The following is a 10,541-nucleotide window of genomic DNA, read 5'->3' as shown; positions in this document are numbered from 1 at the left end:
GCCCAGACAGAACTGAGGTCCCAAGAGAGACGGAGACAGTCAGACCCTACAGCCCAGCACGCAGCTCCAGCCCAGGGAGCCAAATCCCAAGAGGGATCTTTGGCTGAGTGGCAATTTCTGTCAAAACCAAACGAACCATCCATGCAGCAACCGGCCTCAGAACATAAGACATTTCTTGAACGGGTAGTAGATTCTGGTGCAGACTCGGATTTAGGGTTTACGTTAAAGACCAACTCGCCAGCCCAGAGGGGTGGAACAGTGGCCCAGGGAATGAAGCCGGTCTTCAAGGGGAAACCTGGTTATGAAGTGATGTCGGGATTTGGTGGGACGTCATTACCCAGTAAGAAAACCAGCAGCCAGAACCCCAGACGCTACCGGAACCCAGGTAAGTTGAGCTTGGAGGAAGGGGGCCTCCCAGGGATGGTCATTCATTTGCTCAGGAAGAACTTAGGCCTGCCAGAATGTCAGGTGAGCTCAGGTGACCCCGCAACAGTCCTGCAGACACAGATCAACAGCCCCATTTGACGGAGGAGGAAGCTGAGCCCTAGAGAAGAGAGGGATCCTGCAGGAGGCTGGGCAGTTAGGGGCTGGCCAAGCCAGGACCCCCAGCGAGCCTCTGACTCCTTCCCCTGCTCCAGGCTGCCTCCCCGCGGGGATCTGGGGGAAATCAAACAGAAACTAAAGAAGGCCCTGGGCGAGGGGCCCGTACTCATCCCTTGGGTCCCCAACTCTGAGCCCGCTCCGGGGCGGGCACCAAGTGGGCCACCGCGGCACCCTGCTGAACGTGGACCCTTACCTTCGGCGAGTGTCCACGCAGGCCAGGCCGAAAACCGGGCAGGAGCGACCCTTGAGCTCTCTGGGTTGTCCAGTGGGCAGGAGGACATTTGTCCCCAGCGAGTCCCAGTCCCGCCGGGCCCATGGCCTTGTGGGTTGTGATCTCAGGAAGGGGGCGCCTGGGAGGGGCGCTGGGGCTCCGCTCAAGTCCCAGGCAAGGTCGGCGCTCACGGGAGGGAGAGCTGGGGGAGCGGCGTGGGCAGGTCGTGGGCACAAGACTCCACTGGCGGCAGCATCCCTGCCCCTCCTCCGAAGCCGGCCATGGTGCCCCCGGGGAGCAGGCTCGGGCCCTGAGCTCCTTCTCTGCGCTCAGAAGCCCTGCCCTGCACAAGGTGGGGCGCAAGTTCTCTCCGGGGAACGTGGGGAGACTCGGTGAGATAGCCAGAGGGGGGGAAACAAGGCGGCCGCACTCCGGAAGCTGAGGGTGCTGTGACGACGGTTAGTCCGAAGGCTGGTAATGGGGGTCTCAGCCCAGAGGCCTGTGTCCCCCGGAAGGGCTGGGCCGCCTCTCTCAGGACTGAGGAGAAGAGGGTCATCCGGGTCTCTCAGTGCCACGGCTGCTCGTGTGCTTTGGGAGGGTGGGGAGGAGGGGAGCGATGGTGCTTCTGGTGCTAAAGATAAACAGCGGTTTCCCTGGGCCTCCCGAACCCAGTCTCAAGGGACACCTTTACCACAGCGCCGCCACAGCCAAAGCCGCCTCTCTGGGACCGTCGGAAAGAGTTGATTTGTGCGCATGCGCGAGCCTCGAGCCTCCTCCATTTCCCGCCTTTTCCGAGGCTGGCGCCACGCCCTCCCTCCCTCCAGCGAGGCGATGCGCAGCTCGGGACCAATGCGCAGTCATTGATCACTCTTAGGTCCACCATCCACTCACTTCCATTCTCGCCAGAAAGGAGAGGGCAGAGAAAAGAACCCTGAGAAAGAGAATAGGAGAACTAGAGGACAGAAGGCGGAGGAAAGGGCGGGGCTTCCCCCTCCAATGGCTCACAGACAGAGCTTTGCCTCAGGCACTGTCGCCCCGCCCGGTTTCCAACTGCCTGAGGACCTGGCGGGCCCCTCGCCCCTAGAAGGAGGCTCAGCAGCAGCCTTGTCTCCTGCTCCAGCGGGTGGGCCGGATGCGTTCTAGATGATTCCTATGTGGCAAGTGCAGTGGGGAAACGACGCTGACAGCCAACACGTGAAAAGACCCAGGCTTCCCCGCTGGAGAGACCCCCGCGGGACTCCCCACTAGTTTGGCCAGAAAGACGCTTTTGCCGCCTCCAGGGCTGCATTTGTTGTTGGTCCGTGGTCTGTTCGATGCGCGTAAGGGGGCGGGGCCAGGCCTCAGTCCTTAGCCATGGGGGGCGGGGCCCCGCAATGGAGTGAAGCCCGGATTGCTCTTGGGGCGCGACCCAGAGAGGAGCAAGTCCGGGACTGGGTGGTGTTGGGGGCCCGATAGCAAGGATTGGCCCTAGGGGCCGGGACTGGCGACTGGATTCGGCCCTGGCCTCTGGAATTAGCCCCGGGATCGGGGACCACATAGGATTGATGGAGTAAGCTAGAGGGACGGAACCGCCTTGGTCCGTGGGGCCCCGACCGCGAAAAGGGCCCAAGAGGGGTCCAAGAGCCGTAGGCGCCGACGGTGGCTAAAAGACAAAGCCAGAGGTGAGCGGGCGGGGGTGGGCAGCAGCCCTGAAGGTACTTTAGACATCCTATGGGAAACTGGGGACCGAGTGGACTGACGTCCTGCCACAGGAAGTAGGGGAGCCCGTAGACTGGCTCATTGCCGCCCTGTGGGGCGGGCGTGCGGGGATAATCCACTGAGAGAAGCGGGTGATGTGAGAGGGAAATACCACACCCAGCAGAGAGACTATCAGACATCCCAGTACCATCTTGGGAGGGGAGTCCAGAATGTGAGTGTCCCGGACCAGGATTCCTCTTCCGGCTCCGGACTCACTGTGTGACCGTGGGCAACTCCTGCCCTCGGTGTTTCTAAGGTGGGAAATGGTTCAAGCGCGATTTTCAGGTATGAGTCACCTTTTTTTTTTGGCCACACTGGGGCATGAGGGAATCTTAGTTCCCCGACCAGGGATCGAACCTGTTCCCCCTGCAGTGGAAGCGCAGAGTCTTACCCACTGGGATGCGTTAAGAAGTCCCAAGTCTCTGACACTCTTGCGACGGTAATGAGGAAAAGGTTTAGAAGCTGTTGTCCAAAAAGGAAGTTTAGGGGTGAGTCAGGGAAAGGAAGGAGGAAGGGGTGCCCCATAGTGGGGAATGCCTGGAGGAGGGGTGCAGTACAGCTCCAAACAGCCCTGTCCCACCATCCTTCATTCAATCCGCTCATCCATTTGTTGTCAGTCCACCTGCCTCAGCCTGACTGCCCTAGGACCTAACTTCTTGACTCCTACTCCTAGGACTAAGGGGCCCTGGGTTGGCTTTGGACAGCCTAACCTTCACTTGGGAGAAGGAAGTGCTGTCACCTGGGTTCCCTAGGGGGTCACATTATTTGCAGATCTCATCAGGCTGGAGAAACACTGACAGACCAACAGAGATGCTACAAGCCTCAGGCAGAGGCACACACGCAGTTCTTTCTGGATTAGGAGTATGTGTCAATCCAAGTGAGGACCTTTGGGAATTTCCTGTGCAGAAAAGAAACTGACATAGCCCCCAGGCCCAGAGACCCCCAAACTCATCATCTTCTCTGCCATTGACATCATCATTAGCCAAGGTTAGAACTGGAGTTGGCTCCAGACACACACAGGAAGGCTCAGACAGGCTCAGAGCTCAGACTGGGCCCAAGGCCATTCCCTGTCACACGGCAAGACACAGCCTCACCAACAGGACAGTGTGCCCAGAGGCAGCACACACCATGGTCAAGAACGGGCCTTGGAGGGCTTCCCTGGTGGCGCAGTGGTTGAGAGTCCGCCTGCCGATGCAGGGGACACGGGTTCGTGCCCCTGTCCGGGAAGATCCCACATGCCGCGGAGCGGCTGGGCCCACGAGCCATGGCCGCTGAACCTGCGCGTCCAGAGCCTGTGCTCTGCAACGGGAGAGGCCACAACAGTGAGAGGCCCGCATACCACACACACACAAAAAAAAAGTTGAACTCATAGAAACAGAGATTCAAAAAATGGTTGCCAGGGGCTACGGTTGGGGGAAAATAGGGAAAAGTTGGTAAAAGAGTACAAACTTTCAGTTATAAGATGAATAGGGTCTGAGGATCTAATGTATAACATGTTGACTATAGTTGATAATACTGTATTATATAACTGCAATTTGCTAAGAGAATAGAACTTGTGTTCTCATCAGAAGAAAGAAAAGGGTACGTATGTGAGGTGACGAATGTGTTAGCTAACTCAGTGGTAGGAATCCTTTTACGATGTATACATATATCACATCATCATGCTGTACACTTTAACTATATTGCAATTTTGTCAATTATACCTCAGTAAAGCTGGAAAAAAAGTGGCCTTGCAACCTTGAGTCTGGCTGGCTCAGAACATGTCTCACTCACGTACCACATGCCCTTTGTATCCACGTCCATTTTCATTTAATAAATTTTTTGCACCAAAAGCAAAACACAACAAACAAAAAAACCCTAGCCAGATACTACCACAGTATCTGACTCATACCAATGAGCCACGCTTCTAATTCATAAGGCCTTCATTTTATTTTTTTTAATGGAAACAAGTCTTCATTAAGTAACTTTTAATATCAGAAAAATAAAACTCTCATAATTCTCTTTACAGCAAATATATCATATCAGTGTCAGTGCTCTGGCCATCTTAAGTTAAAGGTGCTTTATCATAAAATATATGGTTTTAAACTTCACTCAAATTGAATTTATAATCCCTATGACTTCCCTACAAGGCCTTCATGTTAAAGGGGAGGAAATGGAAGCCCAAAAAGGGAGAAGGTTTGGCCAGGATCTCCAAGTCAATGGCTGAACCCAGGCTAGAACTCACGTCCTCAGGAGGCGGCGGCGAAGGGGAGTGTTTAGGTTTCTCCTGCTTGCTGGGCATGATTCTGTCACTTTGCCAATGATCCTCCTCCCCAAGCCCCCTGCGCACTTCACAGCGAGCACTGCCCATTACCTGCCCCTCCCCTCCGCCTCCCTGGACACGTCTGGCCCTCCTCAGACCTTTCACGCCTCCACAACCCTCATGGACCACAGGACAAGGCAGAAAGGCAACTCCGTAACTTTATTTCACTATGTGAAGGGGTAGGGGTGTTTGGTCCAGCTAGATCGTCAGTCCCTGAAGGCAAACAGAAGGCCTAAGAGGATGCCCCAAGCAGGTCTCCCACTAGAGGGCTCTGCACCAGCAAACTGGGCCTTCTCTAAGATGTTGATGGCCTCAGTCACTCTGATGCTGCCAATATGGTGAAAGTGGGATAAAATATCGGTGTTTTCACGAGCACAGCCCATGAGGAGGAAGGTGGTATTGAGATACCCTGTAAGGAAGAGAGCAAGGAGTCAGAGACACTTTCAAGACTCAAACATCCTACCCCTCCTTCCAGACACCCCTCACAAACCAGGACCCCTGCTCTCCCACCAAACACTCAGGTACCAGGCACCTTCTCCCCTCCTCCTTGGAATTATGTGCCACAACCCCCATCCCCCAGGACCCAGACACAGGACCATGGGACCTCAGTCCCACCCACCTCCCTCAGAGACGGGAAGGCAGCAGGCCTAGAGCAGGCATCTGAGAAAGAAAGTTTCTCTTCTCTCACCTGCCTGAAATTTTAAGGTGGAACTGTAACACTCAGTAGCATTGTTGGGGCAAGCCTCAGTGGTGACAAAATTTGGGAGGCAGTCCTTGGAGTGCTCGCCCACACAGGTTGGGCAACTATGGGAAGAAGATGCTAAAGTCTTAGGAGCCTTGGCCTTGAGTTTCACAAAAGGATCCATGTTGGTGAGGTTATTGCAGAGGTATGTCCGGCAGACACGGCTATAGGAGGCAATGGACAATCCGGGCGGCGAAACGAGGTAGGAGACTTGCGGGGGGTAAGATGAAGCTGGGCTGCAGCCTTTAAAACCCACAATTCCCCTTCTGGTCCCTGTGGGGCAGAAGATTGGAGAGCTCTGATCAGTGTCGCTGGCCACACCCAGTTCAAGCTCCCAGCCCACGCCCTGCTCTTCCTGCTGCCCCATCACCAACTTTGCCCCTCCCCCACTCTCCTCTCACCACTCAGATTTCCCACGTCTCATCTGCCTCTCCTCACTCTTCTCCCCACAGGAGCCCGTCTGCGCCTCTCTCCCTTGTATCCCAAACTTGTCTTCTCTCCCAGAGTCCCCCTCTCCTCCTGGGATCTGTCCACCTCCATTGTGTCCTCTTATCCAGCCCACACCACAACCAGCTGGGTCCTGCCCCTCTCCTGCCGATGTCTGGATGCTGTTCCCAAACATATAATGGGGTAGATATCTGGAACTCAAGTCCAGAGTCCCTGGGTGCTAGGAATGGAGGTGGGGTCAGAAGACCAAGCAAACAAAATGTCGCAAAGTCACCCCTGTTCACCTGTCTCGATGAACACCAGCGTCTCCTCACAGCCCTCATTCAGTTTACACACCATGCTCCTCATCAGAAGCCATTGCCAGCTATGGAGATCAACAGCTCTGAAGAGGGAAGATGTTGCTTCATAACACAAAAGAGCTCCAGCCCCTAAAGAGAGAATGTTCTTCCAGTCACCTGCCCCTCACATTGCCTTCTCAGCCCCGAACCGCCAATCAAGAGCTCAGCCTCCACAGACCCTGTCTCCCGAGGGACCCAGATATGCAGCTTTCCTTCCCCCAGTGACATGAATCCAGTCCTCCCATCCCAGCCAAGAGGGTCCCTAAGGGTCCAGCCACAAAGGACATACAAGGCAGAGTGGAAATGGCCCCTAGGAGACAGAGCAGCTGCACGGGGCTCAAATGCTGAGGTCCCATGGTCCTGTGTCTGGGTCCTGGATGCTGGGCCTCGGTCTGGAACCAATTTCAATCTAGGTCTCAAGCTCAGTTCTTGTCAGCCTCTGGGTCACTGTTTCTGGAGCAGAAAGTTGATTATCATTTTCATTAACATAGGCTCCCTGAGCCCTTCAGGGACACAGGTCTTCCCATCTCCATAGTCTCTCTTCCAACCTAACCCGAACCCACATTAGCTTCTCAAATCCTGACTCTTCACTCTCCTGCTTAGGTTCTGCCACTGGACATGGTGCTGAGCAGAGGACGCTGGCTTATTCAAAGGATCACTATCATACAGGCTATTCTCCATCCAGAGACAATGAGGTCAGAACAACAAATGTGTGTGTAGGAGTTAACCAACATATTACTAAATAACCCTTGACTCGAGAAAGAAATTAAAAGGTATTTAGAACTGAATAATAGCAAACATACTACATGTCACACACACACACGTGCATGTAAAATCTGATGAAAACTGAATAAGGCCTGTAAGTTAGTTAAGAGTAATATACCAATGTCAATTTCCTGCTCATATACTACAGTTATACAGAATGTCCCTATGGGGAACTGGAAGAAGGGTTTAAGGGACTCTAAAATTTTTGCAACTTCTTGTAAGCCAATAATCATTTCAACATCAAAAGTTTTTTAAAATACACATCAAAATTTGGGACTCTGATTTCTAAATCAATATTCAGAAGTAAATTTATAATTTAAATACATTTATCAGGAAACAAGAAGAATTACAAAATGTTTATGAATTAACTCAAGAAGTTATATGAGACCACAAAGCATCCCCCAAAAAGGGACAGAAATAAAGATGATGACAGAAATCAATGGAATAGAAAACAACAAAAAAGTATTACAAAAGACTAATATTCATTCTTTGACAATATTACTAAGATAATTCTCTGGCAACTCTAATCAAGAAAAAAAGATGCAAATAAAATACAGAATGAAAAATAAAAATTAACAGGCATCACATGTTCTAAGAATAATAAAAGTGTCATTAACAACTCTACATTTATAAACTTGAAAACCCAGATGAAGTGGATAAGTTTCTAAAATAATATGAAGTGCCAAAATTGGCATAAGAGCGCATACAAAGTCTTAATTTAAAACGAGAATGGTCAAGGATCTCAGGCAAATTGACAAGAAAAAGAGAGCAACCCCAGCAGGGGAATGGACCAAGCATATGAAGAAGCAATCTCAAAAACAAACCAGGGGTCTTCCCTGGTGGCACAGTGGTTGAGAGTCCGCCTGCCGATGCAGGGGACACGGGTTCGTGCCCCGGTCCGGGAAGATCCCACATACCGCGGAGCGGCTAGGCCCGTGAGCCATGGCTGCTGAGCCTGTGCGTCCGGAGCCTGTGCTCCGCAACAGGAGAGGCCACAACAGTGAGAGGCCTGCGTACCGCAAAACAAAACAAAACAAACAACAACAAAAAAAACAAAGTCTAACAAGCATATGAAGAAACACCCCAGCTCGACAATAATCAGAGAAATACAATGTATCCAAATGTGCATCTATCAGACTGGCGAGGGATCAGAAAGCTGGAAAACTATGAGCATTGGTAGGACTGTGGGGCTACAGAGACCCTTGTGCACTGCTGCTCATGGGGTAGTTGGGGCCAGGGATAGGGTCCTCTTCTGGACCCTGAGGAAGGGAGGAGTTCTGAACAGTGTCTCAGACCCAAAGCATCATTCATTGTGGGGAGGAGTCTGGCAATACTTAGTCAAATTAGGCTTACAAAGAGCCATCTCTGGTATATCCTAGGTACACATAACAGAGATTTCCACCTTCAACTACAAAGGAACACATGAGAATGTAGCATTATTACGGTGACAGTGAGCTGAAGGCAATGTGGGCGTCCCTCCCTGAGACCTAGTGAACATGCGACACGCAGGGGATGCACACCATGGAATAGCATGCAGCAGTTAGAAGCAACTGGTTAGATGTACGCATCACATGCACTGGATGGATCATAAAAACAGTGCTGATTATTTTAAATAGTAAATAATGTCATTCGCATAAATTGAAGCATCATGCACATAAAACACCGCACATCTTGCAAGAACACACACAAACTAAAAGATATGCATTAACCACCTGAAATGAGTGCCTATGCAACAGTTAGAGAATAAAAGTGGGGAACTGGGGATTACTGGAAATAACTAAAACACTGTAGGTTGTACAAAGTTGATAGACTTTGGACTCAAAGACAGACCAACGCTGGAATCTTTACCTCTCCATTGTCTAGCTGTGTAATCTTGTGCATCTTATTGAACTCATTTATAAAATATATTAGTAATATATCCCATAGAGTCATTGTTGAAAATTAATAAGATTATTAGTATAAAGTGCCAGGCAAGAGCTAAGCTCTCCAAAAATGTTGGTCCCCCATCTCTCTCTCCACTACCTAAAGGTTTAATGTCAATTGCTTCAGCTGGCATTAAAGCATTCCACACATCCTCACCCTTCCTCCCCCAGACTGGCCCCCAACAACCTTTCCAACTTCGTCTAGTACTGCCCCCCTGCACAGCAGTCCAGCTAGAGGTCACTTCTGCCACACTTCTCTGTCCAGAATACCTGACACAGGATCCGTAATCCAGAAATCTGCGGCAAACTAAGAGGCCAAGACCAGCAGAAAAGATGGGACACAGGAAGGGGAAATGAAGGCTGACAAAGGATCAAACAAAGGAGTTGGACCAAGCAGAGAAGATGGCACACACCTGCCTGGGAACGCAAAACAACGGGACCCAGCAATCTGAGAACAAGCACGGACACAACCAGAAAAGAGTGGAATGAAATCCTCAAGGAAAAAGGGATGGAGTGGTGGTCAGAGGCGATGCTATCCCTACAAAAGAGAAACCACACAGACAAGGAGGAGCAAACTGTTGGAATGGAACCTTGCAGGGAGCAGAGAAAGCACAATCGGGAGCGGCAGAAAAATGAGGAGTGGGGCACAAGGACCGGGTTCTCAGGGGAGAGAGGAGACAATCTTAGAGGCTCAAAGAGAGAAAAGGAGACAGGGCAGAATGCATAGAGAAAAGGGGACACCACAGAGAATGGGGAGGGAAACCGTGAGATGGGTCTAGTAGAGATGCACAGAGAAGGCTACAATTAGAGAGTGGAGCACCGAGAATGGGGTGCAATCCGGGAGGAAGATGAACACAGACGGTGGAAAAGCCTAAAAAGACAGAAAAACCACAGAAGCGTCTCGGGAAGCGAAGAGGAGGATGGGAGGGGCAGGGGTCCAGGCTATGAGGGAATGAGGCACGTGGAGAAAGAGGTTCCGAACATCAGCAGGATGAACAGGCAGAGAGAGAGAGGCTCTCAGAGACGGAAAATGTCAGAGTTAGGAAAATCAGCACCAGCGCGGACGATAAGAGACACAAGGAATGGGGCTCAGCGTGAGAAGGTGGGACCCAGGAAGGAAACAGGGATATCACAGCACAGGGAACATAAAAGGAGAAAGGTAGATCGGGAGTTGGGCAGCGGGAAAGAAGTGCGAAAGCACGGGCATCCACACAGCAAAGAGTAACCGCCCGCGCAGAGTCGAAGACAACCGCTCAAGAGGCGCCCTCCCTGCAGTGCTGGCCGGAGGGCGAGACTGCGCGTGCGCGGGAGGGCGGGCCGGGCAGCCGTTCCTGGGGGGGCAGGGCCAGCCTCGTCCTGGAAGCGTTACTCGACGCCCCATTGGCCACCTCCCCAAAAAGGAAAGAACAGTCTGGGAAGGCAAATCACACAAGGAGGGAGAAGTGTCGCGAGACTCAACTCGACGCTCTATTGG

The 10,541-nt window shown here is 51.9% G+C and overlaps 1 protein-coding gene across 2 annotated transcripts; it reads right to left on the bottom strand.

Moving 5' to 3' along the window:
- Positions 1-5,008: 5,008 nt before the first annotated feature.
- LYPD4 (LY6/PLAUR domain containing 4) lies at positions 5,009-10,496 on the bottom strand. 2 transcript variants are annotated; one of them, XM_079906611.1, is made up of 5 exons: positions 9,338-10,496; positions 6,670-6,833; positions 6,327-6,470; positions 5,542-5,868; positions 5,009-5,262 (listed from the first exon to the last, which is right to left on the bottom strand). In XM_079906611.1, exons 2-5 carry the CDS (start codon positions 6,734-6,736, stop codon positions 5,060-5,062), a joined length of 741 nt encoding a protein of 246 aa, XP_079762737.1. In that variant the 5' UTR covers positions 6,737-6,833; positions 9,338-10,496; the 3' UTR covers positions 5,009-5,059. The 2 variants fall into 2 exon arrangements, with proteins under 2 accessions (XP_079762737.1, XP_079762738.1); XM_079906612.1 differs by lacking the exon at positions 9,338-10,496 and having other exon boundaries at positions 6,670-7,421.
- Between the last annotated feature and the right edge of the window lie 45 nt (positions 10,497-10,541).

Source organism: Stenella coeruleoalba, assembly GCF_951394435.1.
Source record: "Stenella coeruleoalba genome assembly, chromosome: 20".
In the NCBI taxonomy this organism is placed as follows: Eukaryota; Metazoa; Chordata; class Mammalia; order Artiodactyla; family Delphinidae; genus Stenella; species Stenella coeruleoalba.
This window is presented reverse-complemented; position numbering and strand designations above follow the sequence as displayed.

What these genes read in the sequence shown, in the direction of transcription:
- LYPD4 (XM_079906611.1), bottom strand. Translation starts at nt 6,736, where the DNA reads ATGGGACCTCAGCATTTGAGCCCCGTGCAGCTGCTCTGTCTCCTAGGG. An exon ending in GGCCATTTCCACTCTGCCTT is followed by an intron (nt 6,471 to 6,669) that starts GTATGTCCTTTG and finishes TTCTCTCTTTAG; the next exon opens with GGGCTGGAGCTCTTTTGTGT. An exon ending in CACCTTAAAATTTCAGGCAG is followed by an intron (nt 5,263 to 5,541) that starts GTGAGAGAAGAG and finishes TCTTCCTTACAG; the next exon opens with GGTATCTCAATACCACCTTC.